Raw genomic sequence first — 18,019 nt, 5'->3', positions numbered from 1 at the left:
ACATTCATATTAAAAATGTATTAAAATAACTTTTTACATTCTTAGTATATAATATAAATAAGGTTGTCAGCATGATACAGAACAAAATTTGAAAAAGTCACATGTTGCAAAACACGTGTTCAAAGATAAAATTAATAAAACATTGAAAAAAGAGTTAATATAAAGAGAACACTTAAAATTAGGATATCTTCGTAGAGTTTCAAATGAGTTTTTGAGTCATGCAATTTTTCAATAAATATATTATATTTTTTTAAACATCCACTTTTGTTCAAAAATGTCTTGGACATGAATTGGAAATTCCTCTCTTATAAATCTCCAATAAATAATTTAAGAAGCCGATATTTTATAAATTAAACAACTTTGCTTAATGTGTTTTTTACTTGTATCAAAAGATTGCTTTTTTTAATTTTATTCGAGAACAATTTAAAATACGTATTTGCTAAAATTACTATACTGGGAAAAAGCCTTGTTATAAGTATGTAATATTTAAATTTGTTTAAAAACTTTAATCACAAAATATCTCAAACCTCATGTTGTAAACTATTTTTTTTCATCGAATGCAGATATTTGTGTAATAAAATATTTGTTTTTTCGTAAACGTTGTGATTTTGTTATTTGCATTTTAAAGTATTACTCATAGGTAAAATTGAATTTTAGACGTAGATAAAATTAAATTTTTCGCATTGAAAACATGTGATCATAATGTGAGAGGAGATTCTATTCTTACTATGTTTTAGGTCATTCATGGGGCAAAAATTAAACACATTTTATGGTGAAGTATTTATAATGTGGTAACTCTAACTAAGTGACTATTATGTATTTTGTGTTATTTAAATAAACTGAAAAATTTATCAGTTATGCAATCTGCACATAGTATATAGAGTATAAATATATTTTTTGTTGCTTTATTGTTATTGTTGTTTAGTAATTTTTGTTTTTCGTGCACAGTTTTGTGTATTTCCCTTTCGTATACTCGCTGTTTATGAATGTATGTGCACATGTGTTATGTTTCTATTTTTCTTTTTTGATGCATTTTTTATTTTCTTTTGAGCTTTTTATTTCTTTCATATTATCTTTTTCCATTTTTTTAAATTAAATTGCTTTTATTTTTAAGTATTTCCTTTAAGTAGATGAATAAAACTAAAAGAAAAAAAAAAACAAAACAAAATAAAAAAATGAGCAGCAGAGAAAGAAAATTTACGTGTGATGCTGGTGTAGACAGAAATATATTCACATATGCATACCACAATTTTTTTAAAGAAGTTCAATTTATAATAATAAAAAGAAAAAACAAAATATAAAAAGGAATAGAAATTGTAAAATAACAACGAAATTGCTAATTAGGATAACTAAATTTCCTGTGCAGAAACACTCAATTCAGAAAAAAGAAAATTAAAACAATTTAAAAAAATCATTTTTACCGTTTCTACTACTTCGCTATTGTTGTGGATGTTGCAGGTTTTGTGAAGGATTTAATAATACTGTCATGAAAATTTTTAACGATTTATAAAAGGTGAGCATTTTCGTTTAGAAATATTACAAAAATGGATATTAAAATATTAAAAGAATTTAAAAAGGTTAATCAAAATAAAAGATATACAGTTAAAAAAGATTCATAAAAATTTGTAACAAAAAAGAAGAAAAGTACCTAACTCATATCACTTTCTTTTTTTTATTTTGCCATTCATATTTCTTTTTTTTAATTTATGTTTTTAATATTAAGTATTAGGCATTTTTATAAACACAATTCTGCAAAACAATAATATGCTACCTACGCAATATATTTTTTACAGTTGTATAAAAACTTTTGCCATTTTGAATTTGTAATGTTGTGTTCATATAGTACAAATAGTACAAAATTCAATTTCAGAAAATATAAAAATTAAGAAAATTTTATTGAAATTACTTTATTAAATTGGCTACTTGGTGCAGAGGTTTTATTCTAATTACAACCTTAGAGTTAATAATATGAATATGACAATTGTTCCAAGAGCTAGACTATCTCATTTTTCACATTTTTATATATTACTTGCTCCCAAATTATTTAATTTGTTGCCAGTAGATCTCAGGAGTGTTCGAATTTTATCCGTTTTTGTGAAGTCTCTTAAAAAATGGTTATTTGGTTTCGACCATAACGATATTGAATTTTTATTGAATAATAGATTAATTTGATGCATATTCCAAAATTTCTATATAGCTTTAAATTTATAAATTTATATGTGATTTTTAATAAATTATACATGTTTGTTATATAACGTAAGTTTTGAATTGAATTAACATGAATTTTATAAATTGAATTCAGATTATTAAATTTTAAGAATTTATTCACTATTATGTAATTTTTACTTATATTTGTTTTTATAAATATTTGAATTTTTTGTTATTTCTTTTTTGTTAAATATAACTTGAATTCTGCTTAGCTTTAATTGTGATCCCCACCACAAACGAATTTTTGTAATAATTTAAAATTTTTTCTGATATAATGGCCCTTCGTTACTTGCCCTTATAGTGGCAATAGTTGGGACCATCCTTATTTTTTATTTTTAAGTAATTTTTTATACATATTAAATTGTAACTATTTTTAGTTTTGAATTTTGTAACTTTAAAATAAGGAAAATAAATAAATAATAATAATAATAATAAAATAATTATGTTTTCTTACCTTAATTAACTTTCAATCTGATCAGAGTCAGACATTTTAAAAATGTAAAATAAAATTGCAAAAACTAGTAAAAAAAGTACAGCTGATTTAACTGAGATACTCGTAGCCATGATAGTGTAAATATTTTTGCGATATTGTTAGTAATATTTATGAATAAACTTGATTAGCAACATTTGTTTGTGAACATAAATAAAGCGCAGTTTTCACTATATATCGCAATATACTGTGCTTATGAAAAGGCCTATTATTTCTGGTTTTTTGTATATTTTGTAATTTCTTATTTAAATTTAATTATTTACACCTGAAAATTTTTGCTTTCTTTGGCTAAAATTTTTATAGTTTGTCGAGACTTGAATTTTTTTTCTAAAATATTCTTTAACATTACATAGGTATTTGTTTTCTGAATTATAAATGAAATTATTATTATTTTAAATAAGAAAATCGATTAAAGATCAAAAAATTTTATTTAAAAAACAAAATAATGCAAGTTTGATAGGTTAACGAGATTAAATTATTTGATATCTTTACAAAAACTGTTAAATGCATAAACTTATCAAAAATAAAGTTGAGTCAAACCAATGGTTTGTATTGTAGCACTTTTCCCTTCAACAAGTGAAAATTCTGCTTTTAAATACAGTCTATGTATACCTATCACACTATTAAAATTATTTTCATTCATATACAAAACTATTTCTAGGATTGCATATATTTAGGATGAACGATTTATGCAGTTAATATAAAGTAGGGTTACATAATGCTCGATTTTAAGGTTTAATTGTGTGAGTTAAGAAAAATAATTATATTTTTTAATTTCATGGAATTTACTGTTAGCTTTTCGTGTTTATAGAAATTTGAAAAAGCTTGTGGTTTCGGAAATATAAAGTGTCAAAAATTCAAATTTTACAAATTTCAAGAGGTGATAACTTTAGAGAGGGTGGAGATGGAAAAAAATTTTCTTCAAACGAAATTAACTATTCGTTAATGTCTAAAAGCCCCTTAAATTTTAGGCTTCTACAGGCTGGGATGTAGAATAAAAACCAAATCAAAAATTTGGAAAAAAAAGACTTTAGATAAAGGTAAATTTGAACGGCCATTTTGTTTTTCTAAAGTTTAACTATAGTATACCGCGCTAGGGAAAGCAAGCCGCTGCCTTTCTGCGTTTACAAAATTTCAAAAATGCTTATGGTTTCATTGCAACAAATAGTTACAAAAGGCCATTTTTAGGGTTTTGGGAATGTATAACTTCTAGAGGGGGGGGAGATAGGTAAAAATTTTGTTCTACGGAAATAATTTTCTAGTAAATATCTATGTACATACAAAATTTCAGCTTTCTATCTTTAAGGATGTAGAAGTTTTGTAAACAGACACACGGACAGACGGACGGAAGGACGGACGGACGGACAGAGTGAAACTAATAAGCACTTTTTTTCAAATTTTTTTTGGAAAAGTGCTAATAAAAGCATACGTCATTGACTTAACATGAAAATTGAATTAAGCTATTTAAAAAATTTATTTAACTATTTCAACATATAAATTTAGCAAAATGTAAAATATTCTTCTAAATATTCGAGAGGATATTTTGTCCTTTATTATTTTCGCAATTATTTTTTATAACACATAAATATATTTTTTGATTATAAAATTAATTTGTTGTATAAGGTTTAATTTGTAATTTATACATTGTCGATTTAGAATAATTTTTTATTGCTTTTATTTATAATTTGAGTCAATTGTACTTATAAATTTTACTTAATTATATCATTATTGTATTGTATCAATATAAATACATATAAGATAATTTCCTGTACATATGTTTATGTACATATTTAAAATCAAATTTAACATTTTTTTTATTCCCAACACGATTTATAAAATATAAAACAAAGTTTTTTCCAATTGTTGAAAAAATTTTCATGATTTCGTAGTGCAATTATTATTATAAAAAAGCCATAAATATAGTTATAGAGTACTATAATAAATTTTTTTTATAGTACATTTAAATTTTAAGTTAATTTTTTAACTTCCTTTTCGACACTTTTATCAAACACCTGAAACGCCCCAATAACAAATAAGTAAACTTAACATAAAAACTCCCACGAAAGTATGTTTAAAAATCAGTTAAGTGATAATAAAGTGTTGTTATCTAATATAAGAAGGAAGGAAATAGGAAAATATTAAGGAAATACAAATTTGTTTATTTTTTTTGTTTTTTTCTTTTTTGTTTTTGCTTATAGTACACGCAACGTACGTCATCAATACTTTAAAATATTTATGTAAACATTACATGTACCTGCCGTCTACAAAATATTGTACACATACATACGTATACCTATGGATAAGTGATTTATTGTAATACTAAGTAATTTTTTTATGATAATTTGAATACATTTAGTGCGACCAATGTGACTTACACAATCAAATTATGAACAAATCATTTTTTATTTCAATATCTTTTGAAATTTCATTTTGCGAAATTTTCTTAGATTTTTCGTAAAAAACCAAAAAATAAGAAAAAGAAAATACAAAATTGGTTTTTAAAAAATTAAATGTTAAAAAATCAATTTTCTGTCATTATTTTGTATATAAAAATAAATCAAAAACTCCTTATATCTTAAAATTAGAATTTATGCAAATTAATCAATATTTTGATATTATATTTAATGTTATATTGGCATTTGAAATATTAAATATCAGAACTTGAATATACTTTATATTTAATATTTTGAAGTATTGACAATATGAATGAAAAAATTAACAATTGTACGTTTTTAACGAATTTGTACTAAAATCAGAAAAATTTTATTGCCTTATATGTAACCTATAAGGATTAAACTTACAATTAAAACGTTAAAGTATTTACTATAGATTGAATGTATAATTAAAAAGTCTTCAACAAACTATTTTCAATTACTATTTTGGTTGGAAAAAAAAGTGTTTTGGCAGAAGGTCAATCAAATTATGTAATCTAAACTTTTCAAAAAGGGTAAAAGGTTGGAGATATTTTGTAAGTATACCATAATATGTTCAATGAAAAAAAACAAATTCTGCAGTTTATGTACTACTTAGTTAGGCGTATAATAATAATAATAATATTTAAATTAATGTTATAATTTTTGTTATAAAGATAATTTCAATTTAATAGTACTTACCGAAAATTTGAAAACCATTTCACTAGTTGAGCCGTATTATTTTTATTAAATTTAATATCAGGAAAGTACATTTTAAGAACTGCCGAACTAGGATATCGTACCCAAAAGAACATTAATTTTGCTTTCCTCAGATGCATCGGCGTTAATGTTGATGAGTGCAGGGGTGTTAAAGACTCGTTACTGCAAATATATTTTTATTTAAACAATAGAAAAGAAATAAAAAACATGGAAATCAGAGTATATTATTAATTGTTTTATTTTATTAATGTTATCAGTTTGTATATACAGAGTATATATGCGAAATATTCCATTTCAATGGCAAAATATTTCCTCAAATTACAATTTTTTATTTAATATCTTTATGAATTTTGAATTTTAAAAGCAAAAAGAATTAGCTTTTGCCTATATACATACATTTATACTATCGTAAATTAAGAAATTTATCTAAATGAAAATTCAACAGGAACGTCAGTACTTTGTATATTATAAATGAAGTCCAAGTATGTATAATTAAGTTATTATTAAATTATAAGAAAAATAATAAAAAAAATCCACGTAAAAGTGTAACCAACTTTAAAACACTTTTTTGGTTTCTATCAGAATTTTATTTTATAAAAATACTTTCATAAGAAATCAAAGCATGAGGGGGAAACATTACAAGTTAGCATTTAATTTTTTTCAATTTTTTTTTGGATTTTAAAATAAGAAATATTTACTAGTTCATTTTATTGTAAGAGCTTAAATATTTTGTAATGTGTTTTTGATATTTTTTTTTTTTCAAATTCAAGACACTGACGGGATTTTAATTCAATTTTCTTTTTAATTATTTTGTTGAACATTAAATTTTGTTTATATATATACATGTGTATATTTATGTGTATATTTTTTTGTATGTATTTTTGTTTGAGGATTTTGATTTTCTTTCAATGCATCTATATTTTAATGAAGTAAAGATAAACGTGCAATTTAATCTGTCTGTATTAGACTTTTAATTTGTTATTTAATCGATATAAGAAAATTGAAATAATCAGCAATAAGAACAAAAAGTCGATATAAAATTACGAAGTTATGAGTATTATAAAATTCAATATGATGCGAATATATGTAAGTATGTATATGATACAAACCGATATGAGTTAAAATAATATCTGAGAAAATAAAGATAGAAAGAACATACTTGAAATATTTTCGTTTGGAAAAAGAAATTGTAGGTTGAATTCCATCAAATGATATGTCTCCAGAATTACAATCTGAATTACGGTCACTTGTTTCCATTGAACCTCGTAAATGACCATAATCAGGCGAATTTCCATGATGCGCTGCAGCCAAAAGCGCTGGGTGTAGCATTGTTTGTGGATGAGGTAATGGTGGTGAATCTCTAGTTTCCATCATATTGCTTAAACCAGGCGGACTCGATGACATTTTCATTTCCATTTTCATATGATGTAATTGTGATGGTTGCGGAGGTCCGGGGGGTCCACCATGTGGTCCATGTGGTCCATGTGGGTTAAAAAATGGACTGTACGGCGAAAATACCTGCGATTCATGCAATGAAGGATTCGGTATAGCAACTGATGTCGGCAGCGAAACTGGTATCATAGGCTGTTGCGTTGGTGGCGGTGGATAGTTCGATCTAGGTGAAGGACTTTCCGATGGCGTAGTTGGTGTAGGTCCATTCGATGCAGGTGGTGTTGTAAACTTTGTTTGGTTAAGATTACTATTATTATTGTTATTATTATTGCTAATATTTGTCCCTGGCTGTTGCTGTTGCGTCGGCTGTGGCTGGGGTTGCTGTTGCTCCAATGCCTGATTCTGGTTTGGTTGTTGTGGCACAATTCCATCTTGAGCTAATATCCTGCTAACAGTGCGGGGCGTTATTCTTGTATCAGTTACTTTATGCCGTTTCTTTTTTGGTGTAACCACCAAGCTAAGCGCTTCATTTTGCTCTTGATTTTGTTCTCGGGTTTCCGGTAGACAGAAAGGATTAACTTGATTAGTTGAATGTCCACCAAGCGCACTCATTGAATTATACAAAGCTGCTGCTGCAACTGGATTTAATGTTTGAGGTGGTTTTGGTGGTTGGAACATAGCTGATGGAGCTGAAGGTCGAACATGAGGTGGTAAATTATTAACGAGTGATTCAGGGTTCGGATGGGGTCCATTAATGCCGGCATGAATGGGTAAAGCCATCCCAGACGAAAAATTGCTGGTGCCGCTCATTCGTGGGACTCCACCGTTATTATTTATATTATTGTTATTGGTATTAGTATTAGTATTATTACTGACATTTAAATTTAAATTATTACTATTAGGATTAATATTTAACATTGTGCTACCAGGATGATTAATGTTATTACTACTATTGTTAAGATGTTGATTGTTAGTAATTGAGTTATTTGGAGCATTACCTGACTGATTGGCGGACGGTATTGTTGTTGCATTAACAGTTGAGATATTACTTTTAGTTGAAGCTGTTGATCTTTCTGCAACTTTTGTTCTAGGTGATTTTCTGTCGAGAAGTTGTGAAGCCATTAAGAGATCTTTATTTAACTGTTCAGCAGCTGCGGCCGCAGCTTCTGATTGTTTTCCTATAAATCTTCTTTGATGCACAAAACGAGTTAAAATAGAATCTACTAAAGTCGAAAGTGAGGCTGTTATTTCCGATTTTAGTATGTCAGCAAGTCCTTCTAAATCTAACCCGGATATAGGCCCTACAGAACTATTTCCTGTACGTATCATACTGATTTTTTCTGAAATATCTGATTGCATTGAAGACAATTTTGGAGCCTGAGGATGTGTCATTTGCGTACTTTGGTTTACTTGAGAAATTGGAGGGTTTGCTATTCTGGCAGCTTGATCTACCAGTTGCTCCCTTTGCCTCTGTTGTTCTACCTGTTGTTGCTGTAACTGTTGTTGCAATTGTTGCTGCTGTTGTTGCTGTTGTTGAACTTCTTGTTGTTGTTGTTGCACTTGTTGCTGTTGTTGAGCTTGCTGCTGCAACTGTTGCTGTTGTTGAAGCTGTTGTTGTTGGTGTAGTTGTTGCTGTCTTTCTTGTTGTTCAACGGCTTCTTTTGCCATTCGCGCTTCTTGTTCAAGAAAGAATTTTTGTCCTAAATACATTGCTGCTGCATTACTAATTGCATGGTGATTCATATGTGTATTCGAAATTGGTAAGTCACTTGGTAAACTGTTGTGCTGCATATGCTGCAGTAAAGGATGCGATCCATTAAAAGATTGGGCTAAATTTGGAGGAGCTGTTAATGGATACTTATTGGTCATCATTTTAGTCATCATTTGCGACAGCATGTGAGGTGTAGTCGCAGAAGTTACATTATTAGTTTTAGACGTCAAATCTTTTAGTGTTATATTCGGAGGATGGGATTTTTCTATTCCTGATACTTGAGACGATGGTGAATCATCCCTTGGGTTATCTTCTTGGTCAAAACTATCACTGGCTGATTGATCATCTAATTCTTGGCATTCCGACTCTTGTTCCATTCTAGAACATAATTGCACATACTTTTGTTGCATTTCTGCCAACTGTTCCTGCATTGATCTAAGCTGAGATTTTAGAGCATTTTTTTCTACTCTTTTTTGTTGAATTTGAGGTGACTCTATTTCTTCTTCATCGTCATCAGCTAACATTAAATTATGGATATTTAAGCCTAAATTTAATCCCGCAGCAACAGCAGCATATCTTTCCATAGCACTATTGTCGTGTTGTTGAGGTTGATACAACTTCCGTTTTTTACACCCATTCACTTGGATTTGAGAATTCAATGAAGGGCTTGATCTCATACTAGACACGATGTTTTCAACTCTTGCCCTTTTCATATCTAATGGTATTTGTTGTATTTTTTCTTGATTAGCTAACAATGCTGTACTTAAAGGGTTTGCTTGTGATGTTAAATCTTTTTCTAATTCATCATCAAGCTCTTCTTTACTATCCATTATACAATCATTATCATCGGAAGCAGGTGATCCTAATGATTCTAAACCTGAACGCGTACTCATTGCCATGATTTCCTCTTCATCTAATAAATCTTCAGCCTCTTTTTTTGTAACGCATTCTACCGGTAAAGGCGATACATTCTGTTGGTCTGAATTTTGTGTAGTAAGTTTCAAATGTTCCAAATTAACAACTGATTCTAAATTTTCTTCGTTATTATTTGTCGTGTTACTGTCTTTTTTATTGTTGCTATTAATGATATTACACTTTGAATTGGTTAAAGAACTGTCTTGTTTTTTATTATTTTTGTTACCATTATTTATCACTAAAATTCCGCTATTAATTCCATTATTCGGCTCACTTTTAATAACAATATTTTCTGTTTTGCAAACATTGTTCACATTGGAGGTATTTTTTAAATTACTGTTACTACTATTGTTACTACTATTATTGTTGTCATTATTAATACTATTACTATTATTTGTTGCACTTGTATTTATATTATTATTCTTATTTAAACAGTTATTATTATCTGGTGATGATCCTTCATGATCTATTATGCTATTTATAGCACTATTTAAACCATTTTGGTTATTAATTGCTGATCTTAATTCTTGGTCTAAAGCTATTAAATCTTTTTTACCTTGCAATATATTTCTTAACATATGATGGGCTAGTTCAGCATTTTGCTGTTGATGATCACGTTGTTGTTGTTGATTTGGTGATGTTATACCATCACTATCGAGATCAATTCCTGTGCTGCTTGTTCCTCTCGCTACTGGTGAGCAATTTGTTTCAAGTAAATTTCCGCCACTACTAGCTCCATTATTGTTATTATTATTATTATTACTATTGCTGTTATTATTATTTTTATGATTATTATTATTATTGCTATTTGTATTATTATTATTATTAATATTATTATTATTATTATTATTTTTATTGTTATTATTAGTATTACTATTATTATTGTTATTATTACTTATTAAATTATTGTTATTGTTACTGTTATTATTATTGTTTAAAATTTTATTATTTGAATTTGTGTTTAAATTATTTCCATCAATATTATTTCCACTTAAATCCGTACTAGCCGCTGATTCAATTATCGCCAGCATGCTATTTTCTGAAGGCCCGGTAGCGTCTTGCGCTTGTTTTACTTGTCGACCGAATAATTCATTTAACATTTTTGCTGAACCGAAACCGTTTGGTCCAAATAAACCACCAAATTGAGATTGGGATTGAGTTAACAAAGTCCCATATAAACTACTTCCACTACTCATGAATGATGGTCGTGAACTAAAATTTGGTATCGAAGAATATGTATTTCTTGGTTCACCCGCGTCAACACGTTGTCTGTTTCGTTTTATAGACGATAATGTTTTCTTTAAAAATAACTTTTCACTATACAACCCAAAACACTCTAGGCTGTCCTCTTCTGATGACATCATAAGATGCCAGAGCGATAAAAAATATTATTCGCCCTCTGAAGCCCACTTTCGTCGTGTGAGTAGTGGGGAGATTAAAAAATCTCCCTCTTTTTCTTCAACCAATTCGTCGTGTTGTATTTTTATATTACTTATATATGGTAAAGATACTTTTAAGTTATTCTCAATTTTGTATAATAATAATAACAAAAATATTTCTCCTGCGGAATTCGCTGCTATTTCAAATGTGTGAGTAGAAGTGTTACAAATATTTCCTTCATACATCAGAATTATTTCTTTTTAAAAATATTTTTAACTCTCTTCTACCCTTAGTTTGTATTGTGTTTTTTGTTCAAATTTTTTCCTACATTATTCTGTTCTTTCTCTTTTGTATTTTCATTTTGCTGTTATTGTGTTTTTAATTTTTATTTCCAACTTCTCATTTATATTTTTCTGCATAAATATGTATAGCTATATGGTATATAATGTTTACATGTATATAGATTTAAAGGTAAACGTGTATTAATGATTTTGATACAATTCCCAATTATTATACTTATGTTTATAGCTTTAAAATTTTTCTTGTTTTTTTCGTATGCAAGTGGTAATTCTTCATATCTAAACTTTTTAGATATCGTTGATATATACACGGATAAATTTTTTTACTTTAAAATAAAATTTTATATTTGTGTTCGTTTTTTTACTTTTATTTTTTTTTTTTCTTATTTTTATGTTTTTCTTGTTCATTTCTCACATAATCTCTTTACTAACCTTTTTACTTTAGGAATTTATTTTCTCTTTCAAATTTCTTTTGGATGTACTATGCGCACACACATACGCACAGGTACATGCAAAAGAAGTTAAGGCGAGAAAAAATAAATTTTGTAGATTTTCCCCTTCTTTCGCCTTTTAATTTTAAGGCGAAAAATAATGAATATTTGTTCTTGCTTTTTTGTCGATTGCTGGTGAATTTTGGTATTTTGCGTTTGTGACAATCTTATTCTCGGAGTGGATAATTTGAATGTATTAATGTGCAGTTGCTATGTTTGAAAATGCTTGAAATGTTCTCAGTTTTAACTTTCATCAATATAATAAATATACAATATATTTTATGTACATATGCCTAGATGTTAATACGAGTATAAAAAACAATCATATTTTTCTACTTCTACCAAGTTTTTTTCTAAATTTTGTTGCTATTCCTTTTCATTCTGTTTTTCTCTTTTAGTAATTATTATTAATTTCGAATCGTTTGCGAACTTTTCAAATTTTAAATTTCTCATGATTGGTTAAATTTAAACTGTAAATATAAAAAAATAAAATAGATTAAATAATATAATAAACAATATGCTAAATTGGACATTGTAATGAAATGTTTTTACTTAAATTTTGATGCAAATGCACGTGCGTTATAAATAGGCAGTGACTTACCAAAGCATTTAGTACTACAATTAAAAAAAATTTCTTAAAATAACTTAAATTATCATCGAGAGATATAAAAACCAATGGAGTAAATGATTTTGGATTTGGAATAACATGAATGCAGAGGTTGTGTTACTTACATATGTATCTATGTGGTGCTCTTCTGCTTTTTTTAATAAATAAAAACATGTATTTTTATTATTTAATCAAAATATGTAAGTTCGATGCAGTAGGATAATTTTTCAATGGCATGTTTAAATAAAATATTTAAAATAACTAGTCATGCGTGTACAATATAAGTTAGTTAGTTGTGATAATATATTAAATTGTCGTTAGGAGGTCAGAGAAGTTGCAAAAGAGTATTTTTTTCCTCATATCCAAGCAAATTACATTATGTGGACATAAATATTGATTGGTTGGTACATAATACCAAAAATAATCTTTTCCTCATTTACTTAATGATGAAGTCTTTCAAAGATAAATCTCAAATTAGGAAATTGTAAAATAAGTGCAGAATTAAATAGTAAACTTTCCCGAACACATAGATTATAATGTATAAAAAAAGTATACACGAGTAAAACGATTTTAAAAATTTCGATAAAAACTGTGTATACATATTACAAAAGTTTGTGTTACCTTTAGCAACAACGCATACGTATTCTTTATGTCAGTATTGTCCTTTTTTCATGCATCTTTCAAGGTAAAAATAAAATTTATTGTTTATATACATATTTTTAATACTAAATCGAACAACATAAAAATCTCACAATACATTTTAGACTTTTCGTCTGAAGCAACGTTATGTTATTTCTCTTCTCTCAATATTAAAATAGTTAAACTTTTTTGAATGATAGCAATATAATTATTTCACACATGCATATTAGAATTCATCTATGATGTTTAAACAGAAAACATATTGCACCCTATACCTTTACTGTATTTTGTGCATAAGTAGGGGTAAATTATACCTTAATTCACCTTTAAGATATACAAGGTTCTAGTTAAATATAACGTAAAAATAAGCATAATGTTATGTATGTATATATGTACTTCTGAATGGTCTCTTTGTGCGTTCTGTATTTAAAGCGCTAAATTTTGAACACCTGGCTTCTACAAGTTTCTTATGTATTGAATTTTTAGATATGTGTGTGACTGCAAAAAAATAAGGAAAGATTAGTTTAATGTAGAAAAGGTAAGGTATAGAAGCTAGAAATTTTTTTTGTGGTTTGTTTTCTCTAAAGAAAAAAAGATTTTTTTTTTAAATTGTTGTTTTTTAAAGATATTATAAAACTATATTTGGGGCACTGATTTGACGTTAAATTATTACGTATTGAGTTTTAAACAGACTATCTAAAATTTTCCGTGATAAAAATGTGTCAAATAATCATTTTTAGAAAAATGCCTGTTAGCATTCATTTGTGAATCGCCGTTTCTGCTAGATGGATATGTATGTAAATTTTATGTCTAGGCTTAATTTCTATCACTGCTGAAGTTTTTTTTAAAGAAATTGCCCCTAACTTAAATTTCAACCGCGATTGATTTTATTTTTTTGATTTTGTCTTAGAAATTTAAATAACGGGTTGTCAACTCAACGGAACTGAGTGATAACCTTAAAAAAGTCTAGTTTTAGGAATTAAACCTCTACTAAGAATCAAAATTTAGAGTTTTGAGGGTATATTAAATGTTTAGAAGGAATACTTCACCTTCAATATTTGTTCTGCAAGTCTTTTAACAAAGTAATCAGAATAAAATTACTAAATGAGTAAACTTTATTACAAAAGAAAAGTAATGCGATTCTACATGAAATCTGAAAATTGGTTCTAAATAAAATCTGAAAATTTTTTAACATTGCATGACACAAGATCTTGCTTTGGCAACATTTTATATATAATGTATGTAAAAATATATTTAGTGGGATTCAAATTAATACTTATGTAAGGGTACATTAACTTCTTTTAGGTTTTTAAAAAAACTCTCAGAAATTAAACAGCAGCTTTAATATATTTTCAAACTGCTCTACAACTTCTTTACTTAGCACATTATTTTAATGTTAGTCAATGCAAGTAATTCGTCACAACTATATTAACACAAATGAAAAACTTTTCAAATAAAGTCTCTATTTTAATTTTGTGACTTTCTTATTTAAATGACATGGTTAACTCCTTTTTCAAATATGCTATTGTTTTTCATTCCGTCAGTTAAAAATTTTGAAATAAAGAATTTGTAATTTTTTATTCAAAAAACAAAAAACATTTTTTTTAGAGTAAAGGTAACTGAATTAACTAAAGATTTTAATAAAACGATAATAATAACACTTCTTTTGATAGTTTTTTGTTGTTTTCTTTCCTGTAAATTCTTTCATAGTATAGCACGCGTTAGTTCCCATATGGTTTCCGTTGCGTTATATATTTATTTTCAAGGTGCAGTGACTTTGGTAGAATTTATTATATATTGTATAAGACTATATATACTATATAGGCTTATACATTTATATAATATGTTTATATGTACATAAACAAATAACGATGCCTTCAAATTAAAAAACCAAAAAAAGAAGTAAAAAAATCCTGCGCCATATGATACTATCGCTGTACTTTTCATCTTTTCATGACTTAAGTTCCATTGAATTGTTTTTTTTTTATAAATTTGTTATTATTTTTACCTTTGCCAAGAAATAAGTTTAAGTATGAAGGGGGAACAGTTTTTAATGGAAAAGGGAACAAGTCTCAGAATTCAAACTCTATTATATAACTTTAAAATTTTCATATTTTATTTGTCTTTTGTCTTTCGTTGTGAAATATTATTTTAGGGATGACTGCATACACATATACATATAAAGGTATTATACCTACATGTGGGTATAAATATTATGTTATAACAGGGTTGTTATACATATTGTACTTTTTTAAAGTTACTGTTCAACATTTTTAAATGAAGGCTTACCTGGAACCTTAAATATAACTCTGACTTTATAAGAATATTTTCTTAAAAAATATTAATGGGGTTCAAATTATTTTAATTTACTTTTCAAACTAATGCATATAAAATAGGGGACAAAACAAAATTCTTACACAGTAAGTTTTTTTGTACCTGAACAATACTAGATTTTGTTCTATTATAACATTTTTTATTAAGTTTTTGAAAAAATTCACATCATAAGAAATTTTCAAAAGTAATATTTTCCATGCTCAATAATTCGTTATTTTAAAAATAAGAAAAAACGAGAAAAAAAATAGAGTTGACCTTGTCAACTCTGTGATACCCGTACGAATTTGTTATACTATGTGCGAATAACTAATGTGCCATAACTAACTATGGGGCAGACTATGACTTTAAGCTGCCGTATTACCATATTAGTTTATGCAAAATTTCAGTACTATGTGTTATTCAAAATACTGGTTGTGCCAAACTACTATTGATGTTGTATGGCAGCTACCAGAAAGAGCCAAGAAATTTTAGCGAATTTTATCAAGCACATCGGCCCTACTAATATACTCACTTGTGTGAAATCTCAATATCACAGCTTTTATAGTTTCTGAGATATAGTCAAATAACTTTTGAAGTTGTATGGCAGGTACCAGAAGGAGCCAAGTAATTTCAACGACTTTTATGAGACACATTGGCCCTACTAATATATTCGTTTGTGTGAAATTTCAATACCATAGCTTTAATAGTTTCTGAAATATAGTCAAATAACTTTTGAAGTTGTATGGCAGGTACCAGAAGGAGCCAAGTAATTTCAACGATTTTCATGGGATATATTGGCCCTACTAATATATTCGTTTGTGTGAAATTTCAATACCATAACTTTTATAGTTTCTGAGATATAGCCAAATAAATTTTGAAGTTGTATGGCAGCTACCCGAACCGGTACCCCGATCATGTCCAATTTAAATAGGGTTCTGGCACTTACTACAATAAATCATTTGTGAAAATTTGGTGAACTTAGCTCAATTAGTTTTTGAGTTATCGTTGGGATGGACGGACGGACGGACGGACAGACAAAGCTAAATCAACTCAGAATTTGACGCTGATCAAAAACATACACTTGAGTCTATATCTAACACCGTTATTTCTTAGCGTTACAAACAGTAAGGCAAATTTAGTATACCCTTCGAACATACGTTCGTACGGGTATAAATATAAGAAATTATGCGACTATAAGATTTTTAGCGTTTTGTATAAAAGGTGTGTTGTTTTATCTACAGCTTGTTTTTGATTCAGACATGTGCGCTATTTGCTTCGTCATTTTAAAAAAAAAAGTTATAATCTACCTCGCATCTCATGATTTGTTTGTTTCGTACGTACATATATGTACCGCATTATTTTAAAAAAAACCTGAAATTTTACAAACTTATGGTATTGAAGGAAATTGTGTTGATTATATTCATAAAACTAATGTTTTAAGGCAGTTTTGTATAGAATTATTAAACTTGAAAATTTTTATATTTAATTTTATTCATTTAAAACTTTTAAAATTAACTTTATTTCAAATGTTAAAATTTGTTTTTTTTTATACGGACTATATTTCATTGAATAAACTCTATTTTCTAGATGCTCAGCTTTTTATTTTATATCAATAAATTGAGTTATTGGTTTAATTTTATAGATTCGCTGAGACTCAAATTCACTGTAGGATTTTTATTAAATTAAACATATAAGGAATTAAAGTCATATTTTTTTCACTAAGATGTATAGAATTTATGAAGTTAACTTAAAGCTTGTTAAGCAAAGTAGTCTAAAAGTTGAAATAAAGTTCATATTAAAATTTAAAACTCAGAAATTGCATTTCTTAAAGTGTAAAATTATTATAATCTTATGTATATATGTATGTCCGAGACTTTAATATTAGTTTGCAAAAGTTTTTAAATCTATATTCTTGTATAGAAATTTCCTACATGTATGTTATTATATTATATAGTTTATGTTGAATAATTTAATGCGAAAACTTTAAATGGCAAAACAACTTAAATAACAATGTCTGTTATCCAAAAACAAAAATAAAACAATTGCTTTTTAACTATGTATGTAAGTAAACAACAGTACGTTATCATGTATTTGTGTATATTTATAATTCTATCACGGTTATGTAAATTTTCCTTAAATTTTTTTAGTTTTCTATTTTTATAATTCAATATATTTTAATATTATTATTAAAATATAATTCTAGCACTTTTGTTTCACACAAGTTCATTTGTCATGATTGGCAAGCAAAGTTTAAAACTTATAGAGTGTGAATTTTTGCCGCGCTAAAAATAATATTTGATCGAGGATTTTTTTAATCGACAAAAATTCGTACCTTCCTTGTGTCTATTGAATTTGAATATTTTAACTTTTTAGAAAATTATTTAATTTTTGAAAAGAATCGTGTATTTATTTAGGTAAAAATTACCGGCAGTTAATTTACTGT

At 27.2% G+C, this 18,019-nt stretch overlaps 1 protein-coding gene across 2 annotated transcripts in view; it reads right to left on the bottom strand.

Annotated features, from left to right (window-relative positions):
• LOC129616198 (homeobox protein prospero) overlaps positions 1-12,484 on the bottom strand; it is a 33,104-nt gene extending 20,620 nt beyond the window's left edge. Inside the window, exons 1-3 of one of the 2 annotated variants that reach the window (XM_055531702.1) lie at positions 8,220-12,484; positions 6,989-7,910; positions 5,812-5,991 (exon numbers count right to left, since the gene is read on the bottom strand). In XM_055531702.1, coding sequence (XP_055387677.1) covers positions 5,812-5,991; positions 6,989-7,910; positions 8,220-11,211 — 4,094 coding nt within the window. In that variant the 5' untranslated portion in view covers positions 11,212-12,484. Of the gene's footprint in view, positions 1-5,811; positions 5,992-6,988 lie in introns of both variants that reach the window. The other variant, XM_055531701.1, reaches the window with a different exon arrangement.
• Between the last annotated feature and the right edge of the window lie 5,535 nt (positions 12,485-18,019).

This window comes from Condylostylus longicornis, unplaced genomic scaffold, assembly GCF_029603195.1.
Source record: "Condylostylus longicornis isolate FDR11 unplaced genomic scaffold, ASM2960319v2 ptg000163l, whole genome shotgun sequence".
Classification (NCBI taxonomy): Eukaryota; Metazoa; Arthropoda; class Insecta; order Diptera; family Dolichopodidae; genus Condylostylus; species Condylostylus longicornis.
This window is presented reverse-complemented; position numbering and strand designations above follow the sequence as displayed.